The sequence below is a fragment of the Myotis lucifugus genome, unplaced genomic scaffold (assembly GCF_000147115.1).
Source record: "Myotis lucifugus unplaced genomic scaffold, Myoluc2.0 scaffold_60, whole genome shotgun sequence".
NCBI lineage: Eukaryota > Metazoa > Chordata > Mammalia > Chiroptera > Vespertilionidae > Myotis > Myotis lucifugus.
The window spans coordinates 3,105,556-3,131,226 of NW_005871108.1; the positions used below are offsets into that span (position 1 = coordinate 3,105,556).

A 25,671-nucleotide genomic window follows, 5' to 3' on the forward strand; every position below is an offset into this window, starting at 1 on the left:
TTTTGACATGAGGATATTTGCCATTTTGCCACCTAAGAGAAAATGAATTTTATCTGGTTGGTTTTGGCAAACTCAGTGCTGATGCTTGTCGAGTTCCAGCATAGCATTCACAAAGGACTTCATCTTTGACTCTTCAAAGTCAGCCAGAGGGCACTTCTGCCAGCTTCGGCCTTTGCCTTGAGGTCTGTGAGCCCCTGAGGCAGGAATAGGAAGAAGTAGGTGGCTGGTTTGCCCTGCTTCTGTAGTTTGTGGCTACTGATAGGTGATGAGTGCCACAAAATGATCATGCTGCACCATCCCCTCTCCACACCCTGCAGCCTAGAACCCTCAGCCTGAGTTGTTGCCTCCATTTTATCAGGGCCCCTCGCATGCTCTGGAGAACCAGGCACATGGCTCCTTTTTTATGTGCTGCCCACAGCTGTCAGAGTGTACCTTTGCTCCTCCCTCCTAAGAGTGTGTCTGATTCCCATTTAAAGTGCTTTGTGGTCAGATTTATTGGGAATCCATGTGTTTACACAGCCAAATCTGCTGATTATGTGTGTGTGTGTGTGTGTGTGTGTGTGTGTATCTATCTATATATGTGTGTGTGTGTGTGTGTATCTGTGTATATATATATATATATTGATATGTATATATTTTTTAATACATTTTTATTGATTTCAGAGAGGAAGGGAGAGGGAAAGAGAGATAGAAACATCAATGATGAGAATAATTGCTCAACTCCGGTACGGCCCCCACTGGGGATCGAGCCCACAACCCGGGCATGTGCCCCGACTGGGAATTGAACCATGACCTCCTGGTTCATAGGTCTACGCTCAACCACTGAGCTATGTTGTCTGGCTGAATCTGCTGATATTAATCATTACATTAGCTGACCAGGGAAGACTGATTTTTCCTCGATTTAGGATTTGGTATCTTGCTGTATCCACTGTTTAGTGGCTATATTATATTTTTTCTGCATTCCTAGCAAGGCCTATAGTATATGTCTAAGTACTTTGTAGTATATATGTAGTATACAGATATAAGGTACATGCTGTTATTAATACTGTTCTCCAGCCGAAACCGGTTTGGCTCAGTGGATAGAGCGTCGGCCTGCGGACTGAAGGGTCCCGGGTTCGATTCCGGTCGGGGGCATGTACTTGGGTTGCGGACACATCCCCAGTGGGAGATGTGCAGGAGGCGGCTGATCGATGTTTCTCTCTCATCGATGTTTCTAGCTCTCTATCTCTCTCCCTTCCTCTGTGAAGAATCAATAAAATATGTTAAAAAAAAAATACTGTTCTCCAACCATATCAAGTAAATTTGAGGGATTAAAATGACTGAAAAGTGAATAATTTGTTAAATAAATTCTTATTTCAGGCTTGCTCTGTGCCAGATAACAAAAACAAAGATGATGAGGATATAGGGATTCTTGTTCTAGTCTGAGTATTTATTTATTTTTTGAGTATTATTTTACTTGAGTCATATCTTAAGTAAATTCAGCCATAGAGATTTGTTAAAAAAAAAAAGATGATGGTTGAAGGGAAGTGTAATTTTTATGTTAATGTAGCTATTAGTATATGCCAGAATACCCTATAGCTGGTATGAGTTGGGAGCCCCAAATCTGATTTCCCATGATACTAGTGTTGGGTCAGACATGTTTATGTGTAAACACAACACCCACAACACTCCTAAATAGCAGGCATGGTTCCTAAATGCTGTCAAAGGAATGCATAAAGGAAAAGCTGCCTATAGTGTAGGCAGTTTATTGAGAGGAGATGGTAGAACTGAAATTTATGGTGACCTTAGGGATTGTTGAGGGTAACTTGTTTTTTTTAAAATTGATTTCACAAAGAAGAAGGGAGAGGAGGAGAGAGAGAGAGAGAGAGAGAGAGAGAGAGAGAGAGAGAGATAGAGAGAGATAGAAGCATCAATCATGAGAGAGAATCACAGGTCAGCTGCCTCCTGCACACCCCAATCGGCTGCCTCCTGCACACCCCCCCCCCCCTACTGGGGATCAATCCCATAACCAGGCATGTGCCCTGACCAGGAATCAACCATGACCTGGGTTGACAACCACTGAGACACACCAGCTGGGCTAACTTTTTTTTTAAAGAATCTTATTGAAGTAGAATTGACATAATGAACTGCACATATTTAAGTACAACTTGATGATGTGAAATCATCACTATAATCAAGCCAATGTATACACGTCCATTACCATTTGATTGTGCTCAGTGTTTGTATTTTGTGAGATGTGATTCCTCTGCCTAAGGAATAAAATAGGGGTACCCTGGCCTTATGCCATTAAACACCAAGTGTGTGGTAGAGGCAGGACTCTAAATTTGAGGAAAGTGAACCCACATTAGAAGCTGATCATTCACTGTTGAGTAATAGCTTTCCCTCTTATTTTCCTATTTTAGGAAGGCTTTGTGATACCTGATGAAGGGGGCCCACAGGAGGAACAAGAAGAGTATTAACAGCTTGGACCAGCAGAGCAACATCCGAATTCTTCACTCCAAATCATGTGCTTAACTGTAAAATACTCCCTTTTATTATTTTTAGAGGACTCACTGGTTTCTTTCCATAAGCAAAAAGTACCTCTTCTTAAAGTGCACTTTGCAGAAGTTTCACTCTTTTTTCAATAAGTTTGAGTTAGGAGCTTTTACCTTGTAGCAGAGCAGTATTAACATCTAGTTGGTTCACTTAGGGAACAAAGAGGCTGACCATGGGCTCACCATATGGATGCTGGTAACACTGATTGCTGGAGAAGGTGTTTTTATGTGATACGCTGAGGTGGATACCTCAGTAGTGAAATGTAAAGACTGATTTTAATTTTAAGCTAATGTGAAATCTTGGCAGAGAACGTTTTAATAAATGAATGCCTTAAGAGTATTTAAATTACGTTTGCATATTTCAAAATATAAAATGTAACCTGATAGGAGAGTTTGTGTGTTGCCCTTGTGTCTGGGAAGGAAGGGCCAGAACTTGGAACCTTTAGAACTTGCTGTTCACAGGCCTTGCAGAGCTGCTTGAATCTTCATAGGCCTAACCTTGGCCAGAAGGAAAATTTAAAAAGTTGCTCTCTAAAGCCATTTGGTGTCCTTGACCAATTGCATCTCTGCAAGAGGCATTGTTGGCTGAATGAATAGAGGGTATGTTTCAACCCTGAGATATTTGAGTTGAATAGCTTGATATTCATTGAGCATTTCTCTGATGATTTTTCCATTACCCCTGAAATTTCTGTGTATTGTGTCTTTGGGAAATGAGGTGTGTTCAGTTTTAAAATCTAACAACTACTTTGGGGACTTGCCCACATCTCTGGGATTTGAATGGGGGTTTGTGTCCCATTTTGCTGTCTTTTAAGTTTACATTTAGCATGTTTTTCTGCATCCCTTGCCCACTGGGGACTCCTCTTTGGCTCCTTAAAGTTTACTGCTTAGAGTGAAAGTTCAGCAGGCAGGTGATCATGCTGCAAGTTCTTTTTGGACTTCTGACAAAGGGAGTGATCAGTGAAGGCCATCGCTACCTTGAGATCTGCAAGGCTGGGTGTTTTTGGTACCTGCTGTCCACAGCCCTCCACTGTTATCAGAATACTTTGCCAGTGCACTAATCTCTTTGGAGATAAAATTCGTTAGCGTGTTACTAAATGTTAATTTTCTTTTGCAGAAAATACAGTACCATGTCTGAATTAATTATTAATATTTAAACTATTTCATTCCTTAACACCCCTCATTTGCTTTGCCTACCTTCTATTCAGTTCCTTTGTTTGGCAGAATTCTGCAAAATGTGTGTCACCCACTACTGAGCTTGTTCAGCCCCTGATGTAATTGTATTGATTTGTTGATGGTGGTAGTTTGTCCTAAAATGTGTGTAGAAAGCAGGTATTTTATAATAAATTGTTGTGTAGTGCATGCTCTGTGTGAAATTCAGAGAGAAACCCAGATTCAGTGATTAACAATGCCAAAAATGCAAGTAACTAGCCATTGTTCAAATAACAGTGGTGCTATTTCTCTTTTGTGGCCTTTAGACTTTTGTTGCCCTAAAATTCCATTTTATTGGGAACTCATTTTCCACCTGGTCTTTCTTGACAGGGTTTTTTTTTTTTTTCTACTTTTAAGCAGTTTCTAAATAAAATTCTGTATTTCAAGAGTGTCATGTCTTCTGAAATTTGTCTTGCCCTGGTATGTTCTTTTAGGTTCAAATGATAAGGTACTGATACTTCTTTCTTAAATTAGTATTGATCTTTTAAAAATCTTTTACTGTTTTTCAAATGTGCTTATTTCTCAGCCTATTCCTTTCTTCCCCTCTATTCTTCCTATTAAATTTCTCAGCCTCCAGCTGTTGTAAATTCTCATAATACTATGAGAGGTCTTCCAGAAGTCCAAGGATTGGCCAAGCTCCTGTGAAAATAACCTTTTTAGGCTATTTCCTCCTGAGATATACAGCAGGACAATAGGGAGATACTTTCCCCCTCCCTTTTTCTTGAAAGTATGTTTCAGAGGCCGGGAGCACAATCTTAATCTAGAAAATAAACATGAAAATTTTCACCATTTTTTTCTCCTTTTTAAAATTCTCTCCTGTAAGAAATGAATTCAAAAGGAGACTTGCTCCCATTTTCAATATGAAATAACAACTTAAATGGGTAGAGGGCAGTTTTTTTGTATGATCTTTAGAGTACCTGCCACAATTTGGATGCTTTGTAAACCCAACTTGATGATTTTGACTAGGGTTATACCCACATTACTTCCTCTAGAAGTTAATGGTGTTAATGTAAAAGAAGATACCTCCAGGAGTGCATGGAGTTTGTGAAGATACTGTTGGGTAATGTCAACTGAGAAGTTAGCTTGGAAAGAGTGAAGCTGAAACTGTACCTTTGACCTAAGTCCGTTGACCTGGCTCTTTAGGCTGAGGCACATAAATTCTTTTAATGTGACTAACTCAGGTCACTGGTACAGTAAATTTGAATAAGCTGCTTGGTTTGCTTGGCAAGTTCTGTGGTGCATGGAGGATAAGTAAACAAATGGGTTTTCTGGCTTGGATTTAGGATTCACTCATGCTGGTGGTCCTCAAACTGATGGTCTTCAGGATCACCTGGGGAACTTGATTGACAACATATTTCTACAGTCTATCCCCAGAAATTTCAAGTCAGGAGATTGAAAATCTGCCTTTTACTATGTACCTCAGGTGACCTGGGCTTGATGTAGTCCTCAGACCTGTACTTTGTCCTTACATACATACCTGCAAGTTAAAGTCTAATTCTGGCAGGGGTGGGCAGGCAAGGGGATTAGTCCTTCGAGGTTGCTCCTAGCTTTGTGACTTTCGAGCTAATTGATCTCTCTTCTTGTTCTGACCTGCAAAACAGGGATGATGATGCTGAAGTGCTTCCCTCACTGGGTGCTTGTTGGGATCAGAATGAGCTGACAGCAACTATGACATTAGATGGCCCTGCATGGGTTCTTCAGATCCAATCTGAAATTCTGTTTCTAGATCAGAAAAGCTTAGGGCAGGGTTTTGTGTCCTGAAAAGTCAGGATTCCTTAAGATAGGCTTTGAGTATTTGTAAAATAAGTAGTAGGATCTTTCAGTGTTTCTTTTTCAGCTTGGTGGTATTGATGAGCCTCACTCCTTTCACTTTCAGACTATGATTTTCACCGTTTTTTCCAAGTGAGATCAGGGTCTAAACCAGCCGTGGGCAAACTACGGGCCGCGGGCTGGATCCGTCCCGTTTGAAATGAATAAAACTGAAAAAAAAAAAAAGACCGTACCCTTTTATGTAATGATGTTTACTTTGAATTTATATTAGTTCACACAAACACTCCATCCATGCTTTTGTTCCGGCCCTCCGGTCCAGTTAAGAACCCATTGTGGCCCTCGAGTCAAAAAGTTTGCCCACCCCTGGAACACACTCAGCCATTTTTTTTTAAATGAAGATTCATGGATTAAAAAAATTGTATTTTCTTTAAGAATATAATACTGTGTTTGAAAGGAAGCATTTTCTTTTGCTACAACCAAAGAGAAGAGAGAAGTTTTTCTTTTAGGATTGTTTTTAAGATGAATGAGGAACTCTTTTTGTGATGTCCACCATAGTTTACTATAGTCCACAAATAAAACCTAGGAATTAAGTCTGGTCAACTTTATCAGATTAACTTGCGAGTATGTGGGTGACCTAAATCTGACTGCTGTTAACAGAGAGTGGGAGTAATTGCTTTGAAGCAAGCTGAACCTGAGCCTGTCGTCAGTGTTTGTGAATGACCAGTCATTTTGCCGGTCTGACACTGTTGCTATTGATTTCAAGTGACTAGGTCATACTTTTTTTTTAGAATATATTTTTACTGATTTCAGAGGGGAAGGAAGAGAGAGAGATAGAAACATCAATGCTGAAAAAGAATCATTATTGGCTGCCTCCTGCACGCCCCCGACTGGGGATTGAGCCTGCAACCCAGGCATGTGCCCTTGACCGAATTGAACCGGGTTCCCTTCAGTCTGCAGGCTGATGCTCTATCCACTGAGCCACACTGGCTAAGGCAATATGTCATACTTTTGAATTCATACTTTCCATTTATAAAAATTTAAACCAGATGAGTTCATATTTATTTCTGATGCTTGGTATTTTTTCTTATAGTTTTCACCTGTGAGGATATACCTGAGAATGCAGAGTCCTTGCCTGAAAGAAAACCCAGGGTGGGTTTCCGTACTTTCACATTGAACTTAACTATAGATAGAACCATTAACCCGAAGACTTAAGCCAGATTGTTGCACAGTTATAACTTGTGAAGATCTGTTTCCCTTTTGGCTTAATCTGAATTGGAAAGTAATGTTACCTTAGTTCTTGGAGCATAGAAACTTTTTGTTGAGGCTCTAGTCAGATAGCTTCGTTATTTTGGTTATCTAGGTAAGCAGGTCTAGCATAGAGTCGGATTTCTAGGCCCCTCAATTCAGGATCGTAAATCATACATATATATGTTAAAATTTAAATAATCTGTATTTTCTTTTTATTGAAGGCTCCGAGGTTCTGAAATGTAAGATGAAAACCTTCACAGCCCTAGCTAGTTTGGCTCAATGGATAGAGTGTTGGCATGCGGACTGAAGGGATCCTGGTTCAATTCTGGTCAAGGGCATATGCAGGCTCGATCCCCAGTATGGGGCATGCAGGAAGCAGCCGATCGATGATTCTCTCTCATCACTGATGTTTCTCTCCCTCTCCCTTCCTCTCTGAAATCAATGAAAATATATTTTAAAAAAAGAAAGCCTTCACAGACATATTTTTGCAGGTGAGGAGAGGCAAATCTTTGACCTGTGACCATTTGAAAGCAAACCAGGTTAGCCACCAAAGTCTAGAGAACTTTGTATCAAGAGAGATTTAAAATTGCAAAGTGATCTGTCAGCAGTTTGGAATTCTATGTCTTACCTCAAAAAAAAAAAATAAAAAAATCCCGTAACTCTTTCCTGGTTTACTTGGAGTGGTTTTCACAGTCTGCAGGAATTACTACTGGGGTGGATAGGATGGACATGGGTATGAGGAAGAGGAGGAGGAGTAATTTGTTCTATTTACTGATGTCTTTAACTTTCAGTTTTGGTGGTAGAATGAGATTTGGGAAGCTGGTAGGTGAGATTCAGTCCATCAGGGAAAGTCTTAACAAAGCCGGCTTTATGGCTTTTACTAGTTTCCTCTGGGAACAGAGTTGAGTTTCTAAGATTCAGTCTTAAGGAATGATTCACAACTTGTAGTGTAGACAAGTCAAGTCCAAGGTTAAATGAGCATACAAGTGCGTAGACAGAATATATAATGGGAGCTTGTGGCTAGAGCCCTTCTCTGAACTTTACCAAAATGAATGAGGGAGACGTTTATAGTCAGGAGGCCAAGGACCGGGAGTTGAGACAGTGTCCTCTTCCAGGTCGTGTATTCCTGGTCTGCAGAACACGGCTTTTCATTGGCTCAGAGAGCGAGAAGGGCGCCTCTTTCATCCCTTCTGAGCCAGAAAAAGTTACTTAGGTCTATAGAAGCCAATAGGATACTAGACCAGGAAAGCGTCGGGAGTGCCCAGTTCTGGCAACTGTTGCCTCTGGAGGCCAATTTCATCAGTTGAGGGACAATTAGGCTCAAAGGTCAGTGTTTCTCAGCATCAGCTAAATACATTTTACATGAGATATTTTGAAAAAATTCTCATTGACAGTGAAATTGTAAAATGTATAGCTTTGGTGTTTTAATAAAAGTTTTGACTCTAAAAGAAGAGGCTTTGACAGAAGTAACAAGTGGTTCATCAAATATGTTTGGCTTTCCTTCTGCAGGCCGCAGCAGACTGCAGGGAGAGCTTTGCCAATACATCCATCTCTAATCGCTGTTTAGTGCAAGAATCTAGATGTATTGTACCCCGGTCTGTCATGGTTCATCCTAGTTTAAGCTTGAGTGACCTTCAGATTTCTTTCCTCTCTTGCTTGCTTCACAGTTGTTTTATCATGTTGCTATTTATATTTCTCCTAAAGGGGCCCGTTTATATATTTTGAAGTAGTACTGGTGATTTTAAGCATACCTCAAGGTCGTCTGGATTTTAGCATTCTAAAGGTTTCTAACCTGATATTGCCATTTTTTTGGGGGGTGGGAGTATTTTATATGTTTTTCTACAAAAATAGTGTGAGAATTAACCATGTGTAATTATATATGACTTGTTTTTACTTTGATATTTTAAATGCTGCTTGGAAAATGGGATAAACTGTTTGTGTGTTTTACTACAGATAGTTTATAGGCTGTCCCGAACTGTCCCTGAGTATGCACCTCCCTACCCATTAATTTTTAATGGATGAGAAACGAAATAATAATTCAATGTTGAATGAAATAATTATTTTAAAAAAATTCCCAAGAATTTTTAACTCTGTCCCCGCCCACCCCATCTTTAAGAAGTACTTTTCTTTCTTTTTTGGGGGGGAGGAGATAGGTAAGTAGCCACATTGAGAATCTGCCTTTTTTCTTGAATTACAGCATTTTGAAATCAATCTTGTTTGTGTTTGAAAAGGAAAAAGCCTCTGTTCTTGGCTAACATGTTTGCCTGAGATCGAAGTCTGCACAGGAGAGCACCTCCTACCCATTTCTAGGACAGCTTTACCTGCCTTTGGCCTTAAGTCATCTGCCCCTACAAATTCTTACAAACTATTTAGCAAACCAAGTTGTATATTACAAATTTTTAAAAATTATATAAAAGTTGAGGCTATAAGTTTGTTTTTTAAACTTTATTGAGGAATAATTAACATATAATTGTATATTAGGATACAGGTATTAATGTTTTAAAACCCCCAGTGGTAAAGTTGGAGAGGACATTGGCATTGCTGCTGAGTGGAGTGGAGGTGCCTTCCCTGGAGCAGGTAACTATCTGCCTCCCTGTAGGCCTGGCACCACACGCTAGGGATGGAAGGAGAATGATTGGTTTGCTGGATAATTGCTTTGTAAGAAACTGTAGGGGCAGATGACTTAAGGCGGGTACAGCTGTCCCTCTGGCAGCGCCCATCTCCACTCTTAGGGATCAGAATCTCCTTGGGATTGGCAGTTGATGCCTGAACTAGTCTCAAGTGGGACTTGGAACTTTTTTTTCAGAATTAACTTTTGTGCAGAGGTTTATCTGGGAGATTTTTTTTCTTCCAAATGCCCTCCCCTCCAATTTTTTTTAAATTTACATTCTTTTTAGGTGGGGGTATCCTGAACTTTTCCTTACCTAAAAGAATGCATCTTAATATTTCTCCTTTTTTTCTCATGTTTCTTGCCAGGGAAGGAAAAGTATATTTATTATGACAGAATTTAGCATGTTTAGCCTGTATAAAAATATTGACAAATGCAGGAACTTCTGTAAGTAGAAATGATAACATTGTATTGGAGATGAAAGCACTGAGCCAAAAAAACACACCACACTGGTGACAGTCAAATGTAGGACCTGTGAGCCTTGTTTTTAAAAAAATAAACACTCCTAGCTTATTAAGACCTCGTTTAGTAAAACTGGTTTAAAAGACCTGTATCTTTTATGACATTTCATTGAACCACTCTACTTTTAATGTTCTACAATGTGACAAAATCTTTATTGATGAAATGGGAGCAGAAATTTTTTCTATCTGTTGGTGTTCTCCTTTGTGGTATAGGTCTGGGGAATGTCTTGTGTGGTGGTCAGTTACATGTCAGTAACATGTAGGTCACTATGAAATGCGATTTAGCTGGATATCTTTAAGTCCAGACTCCATGTCCCTGGTTGAAATTCCCCAAAAGATTTGCTGTTGGCCAACCTATCCTGCTGTATTGTGCCATGGACCGAGTGAATAATGCTGCACCAAGTCCAGGCCTGCTCTGAAGCCTGCATTTGTAGGACCCCATCTCACATACAGTGCCCTTGTAGCCTTCTTTTCAAAGAATTGGCACTCACACAGAGGACATGTGAAGAGAGCTGCTGTGCCCTTTCCTGTACGAACTGTGGGGCCAATTGGCCTTCTGGTTTTGGTGAACCTGCTTTATCACAAGGCTCCCTGGCATTTCCGCGTTTTCCATGAGAGGTGGGCATTCTGTGCTGTATTTGTCCTGTGGGACGTTTTGTATTCATACTTGTCCTGGCGATGTGTGCTGTAGCTCCTGTCACTGTCTGCTGTAAGTTCAATTTCATCAATAAAAAGAATGTCTCAAATTGGATGAAAATGGCTGCGTTGTTATGGTTTGTGGGTTGGATTCTGTTGTTCCATTTTGTGTTCTGCACGTGGAATTCTGTCTCCTTTCCTGGTTCTCAGTGTGGCCAGCTGACTCTGCAGTTAGGTGGAAGCCTCCGGAGTTCCACGGCAACCTCAGAGAGGAGCTACTTTGGATACAGGGACAGCTGCCAAGATGTCTTTCTCGAGATGGAAGGGGAAAGCCAGTAAACCTCTGTCAGATGTGTCTTTTGACATTGGCTGGGGAGATCATATTGGGTGAGTGAGAGTTTGGGGATAAAGTAATTTCTAAAAGATTGGACACCTGGGCCCTAACATACGTTTGCCTGAGATCAACGGCTGAACAGGAGAGCATCTCTTTACCTGTCTTTGGCCTTAAGTCATCTGCCTCTACAGATTCTTAAAAACCAATGATTCAGCAACCCAGTTATTCTCCTTCCATCCCTAGTGTGTGGTGTTAGTGGCTGTTCAAGCTCCACTCCTGTGTCCAGGTTTGTACAGTTCCTGGCTCCTGCCCCAGAGCTGGTAAACTTTAGGAAATAGGTTTAGGCCCATGGGTCTGGCTTTCCTGATCTTACTCGTTCTCTATTCTAAATAGAAATTTAATTCTATATCTGAAGTTTCCTTCTTGCCAGTATCGGAGGACTACTTCTCTCTGCTTCTTATTCTTTTCCTTATTATCTCTTGGGTATCTCTGTTGCCCTCCACCAATATGTTTTTCCATTGGTTGCCTCAGTCCACGAACATAGCGTTCCCTCTCTTTTGATTAAACACATTTTTCTAAAAAATTTTTAGTTTTGAAATAATTAGCATTTTCTAAATAGTGTAAGAATGGTTGGTGTAAAGAACTCTTTGCCCATAGTGGCTAATTGTGAACATTTTGCCATGCATGCTTTGTCATTATATATGTTTGTTGAACCATTTGGGAATAAATTAGACACTGCCCCTTTACCCTGAAATGCTCAAGTATATTATTTCCTAACAGCAGGGACGTTCCCTTATAACCACAGCACAACAGTCAAAAGCAGGGAATGTTAATTCAGTAATATCTGAGAATGTGGAGCTCGCTTCCAGCTGTCACCAATGGTCCTAATGGCCCTTAGAGGTTTATTTTATTTTATTTTATTGTTGAAACTATTACATATGTCCCCTTTTTATCCCCATTGACCCCTCTAGCCTTTAGAGTCCCCCCTTCCATCCCCTCCCTCAGTCTGGGATCCATTTCGGGTCATTGCCTTTAGTTGTTGGCTCTCTTTAGTCACCTTTAATCTGGAACAGTTCCTTAGCCTTTCTTTGTTTTTCACGACACTGACATTTTTAGAGTAAAACCCAGTTATTTTGTAGAATGGCCTGCAGTTTCGGTTTGTCTCATTTCTCCAGATTTCTCCAGACTTGATTCAGGTTAGGCGTGTTTGTCGGTAATACCACCTGTCAGCGATGGGCCCAGGAGGCATGCCGAGGCCTTCTGCTCTCTCGTTGGTGATGTTACTTGAATTGTCAAGACTTTAAAGCAAAACAAAACGTGCTTATTTTCTTCAAACGTACCCATGCTTTCCTGCTTTATGTAAATGTGAGGATACATGTGCCTTTCGTTAATGCAGACTTCTTTGTATTCCTTTATTCTTTCCCACCTTTTGCCACATTAGCCCCCAACTCCCTATAACCCATGTCAATACCTAGTGTGTGTCCTTTCATGCTTTTCTCTCTACTCATGACTTGGAACATATTGACGGTACAGTCCCTCTCTTAGACCCAGACAAGAAGGCTGTGGGTTGCCACACCCCTCTCCACCTGTGACAGAGCCCATGGGGCCAAGAGGATATGGCCATCCAGAGGCTCCCCTCCCCCTCTGCTCTATGTACTGGTATTTTCTACCCAAATGTCCTTGAACCTGATTCCAGGGTCTGTGGGTGCCTGCTTCCTAGTGCATCCGTTTTGAGGCAGCTCCTCCTTTTGAGTGCTTGGGTGAGGATCTGAGTTCAGGTGTGCTGATTTTTCAGACATCCCTCTTCTGAGAGCCGTTCACTCTGTTTTTTACCACTATGAACAGTGCTGCAGCAATCACTCTTGTACAATGGTCTTTCACAGGTTAGTAATTTACATCGCCACCCACCATTGAAATAGATTTTAAAGATTGCTGTGGACCTTTTCTGAATTAAAAAAATAGAGATTTAGAAGTCCTTTGTAATCTCACCTGCCAGAAATAATTGCCATTACACACGGAGCATAATTTCCTGGGCGGGGTCTCTGTGCTTGTGCCTGCACACATATGCTTAACAGCAGTGGGTGCAGAAATCCACTTCTGCAGCCTTTTTTTACTGGGGACCTTTAACGGCCATGTTCAGTGGCCTTTTCGTTTTCTTATCTTGGCCCACTTTGAAGCATCCCATCCTCCTCGCTGACTCATCCTGTCTTGTCTGTGTTTCTCCTTTTTCTGTCTCCTAAATGTAGCCACCCCTCAAGTGTTATTTCCAGGTATTTGTTTTTTTATTTCTAATTGGACAGTTCAGCATAACACGCATCAGGCTACTTTCCCTCTTTGCTCCCTTTTCTAGAAATGTTTCTGGCATTTCCCTCAGTTACCCTGAGATTTGGCTTCCAAATCTCCTTTCCTTTGGCTCATCTCTCTCCTTTGGTCCTTACATCTCAGCTGCTGCCAAGACACTGTTAGGTTAGGGCTCTGCTGGCCAGTGTCTGTCTGTCTGTCTGTCTGTCTCTCTCTCTCTCTCTCTCATGTTCATAATTGCCCTTCATCCTATTCAGCCTCCCTGGCAAGGTAATTTAAAGTGCTACATTGTACTTCCATTTTTCTCTTCTCTCCCACTCTTCTTCCCCTCTCCTTCCCTCCCCCAGGAGCCCTTTGCCAAGCTGGCTCATTTGCTCTACTGAGCATGTGTGGGGCTTGAGTCCTTCCTGGCCATTCCCCTGCCATCCTAGAGTACCCTCTCCGTTCCTGCTGGTGGGACTTGCTAAAGAGGTGAACTCACCGGCTCCCATCTTCCATGGAGGTGCCACTGATCCAGTGGAAACATGTCATTTATGTTCTCAGAGCAGAGCTGCAGGGAACAGACCTCTACGCATTCTCCCCTGACCCTTTGCTACTGTGAGGAGGGTTCTGTCACTTCTCCCAAAGAAGTCCTGTCTCTGAGGGCATCAGAGGGCAGTGTTGGGGGAGGTGTAGGAAGTGGACAGTTGGGCCCTCCTGCTTCCCCTCTGGTGCATGTCTTTGACCCTTTGGACACAGGCCTGTCCCTGGGCCTTACTTTCCTAATCAATTGTAGTTGGGTCACCTCATGGCTTCCTAAGTCTGTGAAAAGGATGACCCTTTTAGGAAGCCCCTGGCTGTAAGCTAGGAGTAGAGTAACTTGAGAAGCCCCAGGGCTTCAGAAGGACAACTTTTCATCAGGGAAAGGAAACTCAGGTGTAAACTTGGAAAAGTTTCCTGCTGGAGAGGCCCCTATGGCAACGGTTCTCAACCTGTGGGTCGCGACCCCTTTGGGGATTGAATGACCCTTTCACAGGGGTCGCCTAAGACCATCGGAAAACACATATATAATTACATATTGTTTTTGTGATTAATCACTATGCTTTAATTGTGTTCAATTTGTACCAATGAAATTGGGGGTCTCCACAACATGAGGAACTGTATGAAAGGGTCGCGGCATTAGGAAGGTTGAGAACCACTGCCCTATGGGAAAAGGGATGCTCATCAAATGCGTGCTGGGGTGTCCATGGGCCACCCTCCTGCCTTAACCCTGACTTCTTTTCCCCCTTTCTGTGACCCAGCTAGGTCAGCCTCCCACAGGGTCCTTACAAAGACTGGACTTAAAGTGACTATGATTCCCAATTCTAGGTTAACATCAGAATCTTTCGAGAACTTAGAGAGTCTTCAACCTGAAGAGGTAAGAAAACTGGAGTTGGTGACGGGAGGGGGTATTCCAGCGCCACCCAGACATCACTCATAGGCATAGAATAGAAGTCTATATCGGTTATCAGTCTCTCACCAGGGGTTGCAAACTCAGATATTTACAAAGCCAGATAGGAAACTGAAGTGTGTGCTAAGGCAGGCTGGTTCTTCCTTTTTAAAGCACTGCATGGGCCAAATGCAGCAAATCTGAGGCTACCCAATGGCAGCCTCTCCATGGACTAGACTTAATTTTCTTCAGCCCAGTTGTGATAATGGTGCGATGGGCTGTACAAATTACTATCAAGCTAGATAAGTATTTAGTATCTCTTATGAACTTGGGGCTGGGGAATTATAGAGATAATTAGTATAGATTAAATTAAGATAAATATGCCCTTGCTCACTATGAGAGGAGTAATAACAGGAGCCATCATTTATTGTGTGACTGCAGTTTGCTGGGCCTTTGCATGTGTTCAGATGTTGTTTAAATTTTACCACAACCCTGCAAAGTGGGTATTGTGGATCTCTTTTGCCGATGAAGACACTTGTGGCTCATAGAAGTGATGTAATATGCCCAAGATAATTTGCTCTGAGGTAGGGAGCCAAGCAGAATTCTAGCCCATGCTGTCTACACGTATGGACACGTGCATTAGTATAACACATGCATGGCAGATATGAACAAAGTTTAGGAGTACAGAGGTGGCAGTGGTGACTCCTTGGAGGAGGTGCCGTTTGAGCCAGACTGTGAAGAATGGGTAGGAGTTCACCTCTGGGCGAGATGGTCAGTAATACATAGAAGGAACAGTGTACGTAAAAGTGGCATGCTTGCTGTGTGGGGATGTTGGAGAGCCCTTGCTGTGCCTGGACCATGGTGTGTGCATTGAAACTAGAAAGGTAGGTCAGGGCTGCATTGCAAAGGGTTTTGAATGCCACACGCAGTAGTTGGAGGTGGTGGGAGTAGCCTGGAAGATGTTAGAGCTGATCAGATTTGCCTTCCAGAAAGATGATAGGTGCCAGTGTTGGGAGGTGGATTGATAGGGAAAGCCAAATTCTGGTCCCAGTGAGTGGAAGCCACTGTACTTGTTCCAGCAAAAGGCCAGGGTGCAGGTTGGGGCAGGGATATCATGCGAGGAGGATTTAGATGTAGGAGATGGATCGTAGTAAGAACTAATATGAGGGGCAGTAAGAATGCGTAGGAGGAAGAGGGAAGAGCCAAAGATGGTGCTCAGATTTCTAATCTGCAGGCCTGCATGGCCGGTGAGAGATTAACTAGTTTATCTGCCTGGCCCATGAAGGCAGGTCTCCACACTCTTCACTTGAGTGTCCACACTCAACAAATGTGTGTAGATATTGAGGGAATGGATGGAAGTTTACAGGAGATGAGCATTTTGCTTGGTTGGTGGGGTTGGGGTTGGGAGAGTGAATAATCCAACCTCCACTAAAGTTTTCTTGACCGAAAAAGCCCAAAGCAGCACGTCTCAGTGAGCAGCACTCAGTGGTTATCATGTCATAGTCCACACCTGCAGTCTTAGGGGAGGCAGACTTTGAGAATCTGAGCCTTTAGTAACCTGAAGCATTGTGCCAAGTATCAGAGTAGGAGCTAAAGAGAGGCAGCATTGTTGATTGTTGAGGGATGCAGGGGTGGGGAAGGCTTTTAGGGGGATGTGGGAGGTGAGGAGGAGGAGGAGGAAGCTGTGAGTCCCTGATGGAGGGAGAGGACTACATGAGCTTCCACGTGTGTGCACATGAACTGTCTGGGCTAGTCAGAACCAAATTGTCTGGGGAACATAGAGCTGGATTTCTTGGGGGCTTGAATTCTGACAACTGAAGATTTGAAACAATATAGTTACTGAACTGAAGCACCTTATAAATCAGAGTCCTGTTATGTGTAAGGTGGGACCTTGGCACGTCTGCTAAACTCGCTGAGCCTCAGTAGGGGAATCTGTAAAAGAGGAATTTGCCAAAGTCAGGAGAAGCAGGCTAGATCTTTCTTGGTCTTCCTAGGTCTGAAAGTGGTCAGTTAGTAACATGCCATAACACTACATGCTCTGTCCTTTCCCAAAGGCTGGCTGGCTCTCTCTCTCTCTCTTTCTCTCTCTCTCATTAATCCTCACCTGAGGATATTTTTCCATTGATTTTTAGGGAGAGTGGGAGAGAGAGGGAAAGACAGAAACATCAGTGAGAGAAACACATCGATTGGTTGCCTCTTGTATGAGCCCCAACCAGGGCCTGGGCCAGGGAGGAGCCTGCAACCAAGGTATGTGCCCTTGACCAGAATTGAACCTGGGACCCTTTGGTCCACAGGCTGAGGCTCTATCTACTGAGCCAAACCGGCTAGGGCAAGGTTCTCTCTTTTAATCAGATGTGCTTAAAAATGTTCAGGGCAGGAAATCAACCTTCTTAGTCCCTGGTTCTTATAGTAATATTTGTTCCAGTCATCCACCCTAGGTAGATTCCCATCGTCATCCGTCACCTTTAGCCAGACGTCCACCATACAAGACGAGTCTCAGCCGTTTACAGAGCTACACCTGGGCAAGATTGAGAAAATATTTGAGGACAACATAAACTCGACTGGAGGTAAAGCTGCATGGTGGGTGTAGTCTCCTGGCTTTTGCACAGGGGGGACCCAGTACCTGTGGTGTTTGGATATTCAGATTTGACAAACATTTCTGCATCCAGTGTCTCCTTTATTGTTAAATAAGTATTGTAAGCATATTGGAGGCTACTTGGGATATAGAAAAAAAAAATCCCTAATCCAAATACCTAAATGTAACTACTGTCAGCACTTTGGTATATATTTTTTCAAAAAATTTTATATGTATGGCTTATTACGTATTGCTGTGTAACAGTATTCCCACAAACTTACTGACTTAAATGACCACATTTATTATCTCACACTTTTAGTGAGTTAAGAGTCTATCCCAGCCGTGGGCAAACTACGGCCCACGGGCCGGATCCGGCCCGTTTGAAATGAATAAAACTAAAAAAAAAAGACCGTACCCTTTTATGTAATGATGTTTACTTTGAATTTATATTAGTTCACACAAACACTCCATCCATGCTTTTGTTCCGGCCCTCTGGTCCAGTTTAAGAACCCATTGTGGCCCTCGAGTCAAAAAGTTTGCCCACCCCTGGTCTAGACATAGCTTAGTTGGATCCTCTGCTCAAGGTCTCACTACCATGCAATGAAGGTGTTAGCTGGGGTTGTGGTGTCATCTGGGGTTTGACTGGGGAAGGATCCACTTCTGAGCTCATTTAGGTTGTTGGCAGAATCCAGTTCCTTGCAGCTGCAGGACTCAGGGCTTCTGTTTCTTGGCTGGAAGCTGCCTTCAACTTCTAAAGGTGCCTACAGTTCCTGGCCATGTGGGATTCTCCAACATGGCTGATTTAAAGGCTCAAGCCAGCTAGGGAGATAGAAACTCCGCCAAGATGGGTGCTACAGTCTTATCTCATGGTAATGTAATCATGTACACGTGGTCCTGTACATCCCATCACCTTTGCCATATTGGTTAGAAGTGAGCCACAGGTCCCACCACACTCAAGGGAAGGGGATTGCAGGGAGGCATGAACACTAGGAGGCGGACCTCATGGGGCCTCTTACACATATGGCTATGTGTGTCCTTACATGTCTGTAATTGTACTATGTATGTAATTCCAGACCCTTCTCTTTCTCTTAATGTTGATACCCTTTAAAGGCGTTTTCATACTGCCATGTGGTCTTCCAAGCCATCATAACCAATAAATGCAAGTGTTCTACTGGTTGACCAATCCCTTCCTTTATATTTGGACATTTAGGTTTATTGAGTTTAATAACATTGTGAAAAACATCCTTTGTGTATCAAATGTTTTCTCTCTACACCTTGATTTTCCCCCTTGGGATTATACACATAAAGTTAAATAGTAGGAATACTTAAAGGCATTTATATCCACTGAACTATGAACATCAGTGCTAGGGCCCTGTCTACTCAACCCATCAATTTCTTTTGAGTTTTACAGCCACACTGTAATGTGGGCAGGAAAGGATAACAAATCTTGTTTACAAATAAGGAAAGTGAGTCTGGAGAGGGACCATTTGTGTCTGACCTGAAGATGAGATGATTCCTAATTGGAGTTCTTTCCTGCTCGTGCTTGGCAGCCAGGAGTTGCCACCTGTGTCTTGGAGGACCCCGACAGCGCCAACTTTGGCCACGATTTTGATTGTGTTGGTTTTGAATAGGTAATATAGTCATGCAGTTCAAGATTCAAAATGCACTTTCCCATGATACCTTTTTGTTATACAGAGAAATGTCTCCCTCTGCTGGACAAGTACAGAAGTGGGTATAGTTGCTTCCCCCTTTTAAAATGTGCCGTGGGAGCCTACTCCCCATAATTCTACTTGCTATTTTTTATAGCTTTATTGAGGTATAATTGACAAATAAAACTATAATACATTTAAAGTGTACACTGTGAGGATTTGATACTGGTATACATTATAAAAGGATCCCCACAATTGCCTGTTCCTTGCTTTTTCAAAAAATAATTTTTACCAAAGTTTCCCCTCTTGCCTTTTACTTACTATGTCTTGGTAATCTTTTCATATCAATGTAATTGAGAGGCTCTTCATTTTTAAAAAAATGGTCATGGTTTTAAATGGAAGAGAGGAAAATTCACCTTTAGCTGATGTATAGGGTAAAGGAAAATAGGATAGCTTTCCTCCTTTAAAAGTCTTTAAAACAGATGGATTCTGGCATGGACTCTCGATGCCTTTTCATGGGAGCCCTGACCAGCTCTGCCTGCCTCGGTGGAGCGGGGAGAGGACAGGGCTCTCCTCGCTGTTCTGCAAGTTCCCTTCCCAGCCTTAGTTTTTCTGTTGGTTGAACCGAGGTCTTTGAGGTAGGTGGGTCTGTGGTTCTTTAAGAGGAGTGCTAACCCATCTTTTGGAGGCTTTGAAAGTGTCCATGTACCCACAGCCCCAGCACCCCATGCCTGGGGAGCCTGCAGGCTGCTCAGGGGTTGAGGGATTAGCACTGAGCGACAGTCTGCAGCTCCCTGCTTGGACCCCGTGTGGCCCTTACCTTCTGTGCAGGCGCTCCTGGGTGGATGTCAGTGGCACAGGGTCCCCAGCAGACATTTTGCCAGGCATGATAAAAATCAGCGTTAGGACAGTCTCCGGGGTTGTAAAGCCCTGTCAGATTTTATTCTCATGAGGGCCCTGCACAGCTGGCGGTAGTGTCCTGGCTGTCTATGTGAGGAGTCTGGGCCTTTCTTTGCTCACATGCCCAAACCTCTCACATGCCCGGAGCCTCTGACACCAAAGCCTGTGCTTTCTTGGGCACCCACACCATGCGTAGCACCCCAGATGCCAGAGTAAGTGAAGGAAGAGGGGACCAGGCAGCGCAGGGGCCGGTCTGTGATTGCGCTCTGGGACTGTCTGTGAGCACGTGCTCATTTCCCCCAGAGGGCAGGGGGAGGTTAGGAAACAACATTTTTTCCTTAAATAGTTTTCATATAGCATTAAAAAAATATATTTTTATTGATTTCAGAGAGGAAGGGAGAGGGAGAGAGAGAAACATCTATGATGAGAGAGAATCATCGATTGGCTGCCTCCTGCGCGCCCCACACTGGGGATCGAGCCCGCAACCCGGGCATGTGCCCTGACCAGGAATTGAACCATGACCTTCTGGTTCATAAGTGAATGCTCAACCAGTGAGCCACGCCGGCTGGGCACATAGCATTTATTTTTAAAAACAGTCATTACAAAGAGAGGAAGAGAAAGGGGTGGAGGTCGGGTGGGGTGTTGGGAGGCACTTGGGAATGGAAGTGTGTATGGCTAGAAACCTGCCTGGGAAGGTGGAGTAGAAGTTTCCCAGGACATGGAGAGGAGGGCAGTTCTAGGAAGGCAAAGGCAGAAGAGAGGTGCAGGAGGGCTGCTGTGCTAGAGGGAGAAGGGATGTCCTTGGGCAAGGTAGGGAGGAAAGGGGTCATGGAAGGTGACTCAAGTCAGGAGGGGCCCTGGACCCCAGCAGTGGGCCTGACGGGGAGGTGACACATGTAGCCTTGTTTGAGGAGGTTGGGTGGCTATGGGAGGGCTTGGCTGTAAGAGGGGAGTGGAGATTATGACAGAGAGGAGGGAAGGCTTCGTTTTCAATCCCTGCTGCGCCACTGTGTGTCCTCAGGCAGGTCCCTGAACTGCTCAGTCCCTCTGTGTCCTTACCTGTGTGATGGGAGGAAGACAGTGCCTCCATTCTAGGGTCATAGGATTCTTATGAGGAGTTAGGAGGGTTTTCAGCCTGGGTGACTTGGGGGAAGTGACACCACTAGCAAAGGAGGCAAACACAGGAAAGGGGAGCACATTTTGTGATAAAGGTAAGTTGGATTTAAAACATTGAGCTGGAGGGACCAGGGGGACTTGGAAATAGAGTTAGGGACATGGGAGAGAAATCCTCTCTAGAGATGGAGAGATGGGTGAATAGATGAGGTCACTCAAGAGAGCTTTAAGTGGCAAATCAAAAAGGCCAGTGATGAGAAGAGGCAGACACAGGGTGACAGGGCAGGGCCGGCAACAGAGCCCGGAGGAGGCGGAGCTGCCCAGGGAGGCGGGAGGCCCCAAGACAAGGGCATTGTCAGGTATGGTTGGTTAGAGGTCATTGGTGGCTCACGAGTGGGCTGGCACAAGTCAGGGGCCCCCTCCCCCGAAAGTTCCTGCCTGCCTGATCCTAGTAGTGCCCCCTCCCCAGGGAAGTGATATTGTCACATTGAAGCTTTGAGAGCCTTTAATTAACCATTTGGGACGAGATGGTGAGTGCGTCCTTTCAGAGGTGATGAGCCAGGGTCTTGCCTGCCCCCACAGTGTACATTTCCTTTCTAAAATACCTTTGTGTCTGCTCTCTTGTTTTCTCAAAAATTTGGTAGATTGTTTATGAGAAGAAGTATATTAAAATAATATGGCCGAGAACAGTGTCTACGGTTTCCAAAACACTGTGAAAAGACGGGATCCCTGGGGCGCTCTCAGGAGGAGTGTTTTCATTAAACGCTGCACAAAGGCGCGCTGACTCCAGCTCTGTCCCCAGGGGAAGGCTGCTGCTCGTGGTCGGTCATCTGATGTCCATGTTGTACACGGAATGACTGGGAGGTGCCACTCAAAATGCATGAGCCTCTTGGCTCCAGCTTCAGATGAATACAATGGATCCTTCTTTAGGCAGGGCATGTTTTGTCCAAGCTTCCATTTGTCCTCAGTGCAGCAATAACAGTACCAAGCGTGGCTGTAGCACGATTGCTGAGGAGCATAGAGTGGGGTGAAAGCAGACCTCTGGCGCCAGATTGCTGGGCTCAGTCTCGGCTCCACCACTTCCCAGCTGTGTGACCTTGGGCGTCGACCTCACCTCTGCCCGAGTTCCCTCACAAGCCCCTCTCATTTGGTGGTCAGTAGGCATAAACACAGATGAGACTGGCACCCAGTGTCATTGCCATCACATCCTAGTGCTGACAGAAGCCTCGGGGGACACAGTCATGGGGGGACAGGCTTAGCCCTGCTGTCCTGGAGCTCACGGGCTGGAGTGGTGATGAGGAATGTCAGGAGGACAGGACAGCCGGGTGTGGGGGTCGGGGGCCTCCTTAGTCTCCAGAAAGGCTTCCCTGGGTGGGGGAGCCAGACAGTGCAAAGGCCCTCAGGTGGGAGTATGCTCAGTGGTTTTAGAAATAGTGCGGGGGACTTAATTGCTGGACCAGAGAAAGCAGGGAACCCCCGTGGGAGGTGAGGATGAAGGAAGCAGGATGATGCACGGCCTTCAGACCATGGCAAGGACTCCAAATACTTGGAGGGGTTTTATTTGTTATTTGTTTACTTTAAAAAAATCTTCATCTGAGGTTAAGCATATTGATTTTAGAGAGAGGGGAAAGGAGAGGGAGAGAGGGAGGAGAGGAGAGAGAGAGAGAGAGAGAGAGAGAGAGAGAGAGAGAGAGAGAGAGAGATTTGAGAGAACATTGATTGGTTGTTCTGTACATGTCCCAACACAGGATCCAACCCACAGCTCAGGTATGTGCCTGGACTGGGAATTAAACCCTCAACTTTTTGGTGCAGAGGATGATGCTCCAACCAGCTGAGCCACACCGGCCAGGGCTGGAGAGGATTTTAGAAGCACGTTACAAATACTTTAGGCAGGGCATGTTTTAGGAAGGGTGACTCAAGTCAGGAGGGGCCCTGGACCCCATTATAAATTGATGAACAATTATTTTCAAAAATCTAGACAGAGGTTATCGACTTACTTGTAGACAGAGAAACTTAGAACCACAAGACCCAGCACAGGAGATATTTCATCCCTTCTCTCTCCTTTCCTCTCCCCATCTTTCCCTCCAGCCAAGTTTGTGTTTTAATTGCCTTTAAAAGATGCACTTCACCTTTGCCTCTATATTTTTGAATTCATGTCTCATTGTTGCAATTTTTTTTTCCCCTTAGTTTTTTTTTCTTCTTCTTCAGTTTTCTTTGTCTTGATGCCTGGTCAGTCTTATTTGTTGAGTAATGATATCTGATCTTTTGTAGTACACGCTCCCCCCCCCCAACCCCCCACAGCAGTGGGGCCAACATAGTGCTATTGCATGGAAGGTGTGCAGCCAGTATTTGTGGGGTGATTGAATGTTGAACAGGCATTGCAACAGATAACCTGGCAAATGTGATCCGCTCTGTGTCCCCCCTCAGCACCCAGACACCTAAAAACGCTGTGGTCAATGGTGGGTTGTGATAAAGTAGACAATATTCTTTCCTCTCTCTTTTGAAGCCCTGGACAAGATGGCTTTCATTAAAGCCATGAGGAACAATCTGAGCAATGTGTCAGATGATATGCTAGAGGCGCTGTTTTTGAAGATGGACACAGACGGCACTGGCTTAATCACCTGGGTGAGGAGGGCAGCCCTGCTGCCTCGGTCGCCAGAGGGAGGCTGGGAGGGCACAGGGCTTGGCGGGTCAGTGAAGCACATGGAGGGTTGAAGATGGGGGCAGCCACAACATTAGAAAGCCTCCTGTGGATTCTGGGATGCATGCTGGATGGAGGGAACCCTCAGAGTCCTCAGGGGGGCCCTCCTGAGACTTTTGGGGGCTTATCACAGCTCATTCCCCTCCTGGGATTCAGGAGAGCGTATGACGAATGTCAGTGGTCTCTGCCTGAGGTGAACTGCCTGCACAGCAGTGAGCAGCTCACCAGTCCCGCGTTCGGCTCGGGGGATTTCAGCCAGTGCCACAACCATCTCATGGCCCTTTACGCTCACTCAAGATCAGGCAAGCCTGTGGCTGTTAAATCCAAAAATGTCAGGGTTTTAGAGTATGTTATTACTCATGCTTTTGTTTTTTTCTGATTCTAACACTTCTACAATAAGCAAATACTGTACAGCATCAAGAATACAGAATACAGAAAGGTATAAAAAAAAAGTCTGTCATTGATGTCATGATGATGACAGTGATAACTAGCATTTACACTGGGCATTGTGCTAAGTATTTTATGCCTTGTTTTCCTTAAACCTCACAGGAATCCCATGGGGTAGGTGCTGTTGTTGACTTCCACTTGACAGGCTGGGAAACTGAGGCACAGAGAAGTTAAGAACCTTGCCCAGGGTTACAGAGCTAGTTAGCAGGTGAGCCTGTCCCAGGCCCAGGGAGTTTGTCTCAGGAGCCCATCCAACTAGAGGAATCCAAAAGCAACAAAATCTCAGACATATGCTGAAGCAATTTCTTCACTGATACAGCTCCTAGGGCATTGGAAACTAAAGAAAAAATAAACAAATGGGACTACATCAAAATAAAAAGCTTCTGCACAGCAAAAGAAACCATCAACAAAACAACAAGAAAGCCCACTACATGGGAGAATATATTTGCCAATGTTATCACTGATAAGGGTTTAATCTCCAACATTTATAGGGAACTCATACAACTTAACAAAAGGAAGATAAACAATCCAATCAAAAAATGGGCAAAGGACCTAAATAGACACTTTTCAAAAGAGGACATTCAGAAAGCCAAGAGACATATGAAAACATGCTCAAAGTCACTAATCATCCGAGAGATGTAAATCAAAACAACAATGAGGTACCACCTCACACCTGTCAGAATGGCTATATCATCAAGAAATCAACAAACGACAAGTGCTGGAGAGGATGTGGAGAAAAAGGAACACTTGTGCACTGCTGGTGGGAATGCAGACTGTTGCAGCCACTATGGAAGACAGTATGGAGTTTCCTCAAAAAGTTAATAATGGAACTCCCATTTGACCCAATGATTCCCCTTAGGAATATATCCCAAGAAAACAGAAACACCAATCAAAGGATATATGCACCCCTATGTTCATAGCAGCACAATTTACCATAGCTAAGATCTGGAAACAGCCTAAGTGCCCATCAGCAGATGAATGGATTAGAAAACTGGTACATCTACACGATGGAATACTATGCTGCTGTAAAAAAGAAGGAATTCTTACAATTTGCAACAGCATGGATGGAACTGGAGAGCATTATGCTAAGTGAAATAAGCCAGTCAATGAAAGAAAAATACCACATGATCTCACTCAGTTATGGATAATTAAGACCATTATAAACTGATGAACAAAAATAGATACAGAGGCAGAGCAACATCGAACAGACTGTCAAACTACAGTGGGAAGGCCGGGGAGGGTTGGGGGATGGGGTAAGAGATCAACTGAAGGACCTGTATGCATGCATACGAGCATAACCAATGGACACAAGACACTGGGGGGTAGGGGAGGCCAGGGGAAGGTCAAGGGGAGAAAAAAAAAAGGAGACATATATAATACTCTTTGTAATACTTTAAGCAATAAAACAATTTAAAAAAATTCACATTAAAAAAAAAGAGCCCATCCATTAACTACTCTATCATACCCTTCTTGGCTTAGGGGTACATTCTGGGTCTTTTTATTTTCTTCTGGCTTTCATTTCCCTTAATATTCTGTAATAAACACGTTTTCAGCATTCTCTGCTATCAAACACAATGGGATATATATATATATATATATATATATATATATATATATAGAGAGAGAGAGAGAGAGAGAGAGAGAGAGAGAGAGTTCCAAGTATTACAAATAGAGTACATATTGTCTCCCTTTTTCTGCCATTGACCTCCCCCTGCCC

At 43.7% G+C, this 25,671-nt stretch overlaps 2 protein-coding genes across 3 annotated transcripts in view; both read left to right on the forward strand.

Moving 5' to 3' along the window:
• MAPRE1 (microtubule associated protein RP/EB family member 1) overlaps window positions 1-4,134 on the forward strand; it is a 28,155-nt gene extending 24,021 nt beyond the window's left edge. For both annotated transcript variants that reach the window (XR_002829462.1, XM_006089403.2), the window contains one exon: window positions 2,403-4,134. Coding sequence is in view for 1 of the 2 variants with exons in the window: in XM_006089403.2 (XP_006089465.1) it covers window positions 2,403-2,459 (57 nt within the window). In the remaining variant the exon portion in view is untranslated. The remainder of the gene's footprint in view (window positions 1-2,402) is intronic.
• Window positions 4,135-14,491: 10,357 nt separating this feature from the next.
• The window catches only part of EFCAB8 (EF-hand calcium binding domain 8), a 56,881-nt gene continuing 45,701 nt past the window's right edge, over window positions 14,492-25,671 (forward strand). Inside the window, exons 1-3 of the mRNA XM_014456462.2 lie at window positions 14,492-14,557; window positions 16,995-17,136; window positions 23,313-23,431. Coding sequence (XP_014311948.2) covers window positions 14,492-14,557; window positions 16,995-17,136; window positions 23,313-23,431 — 327 coding nt within the window. The remainder of the gene's footprint in view (window positions 14,558-16,994; window positions 17,137-23,312; window positions 23,432-25,671) is intronic.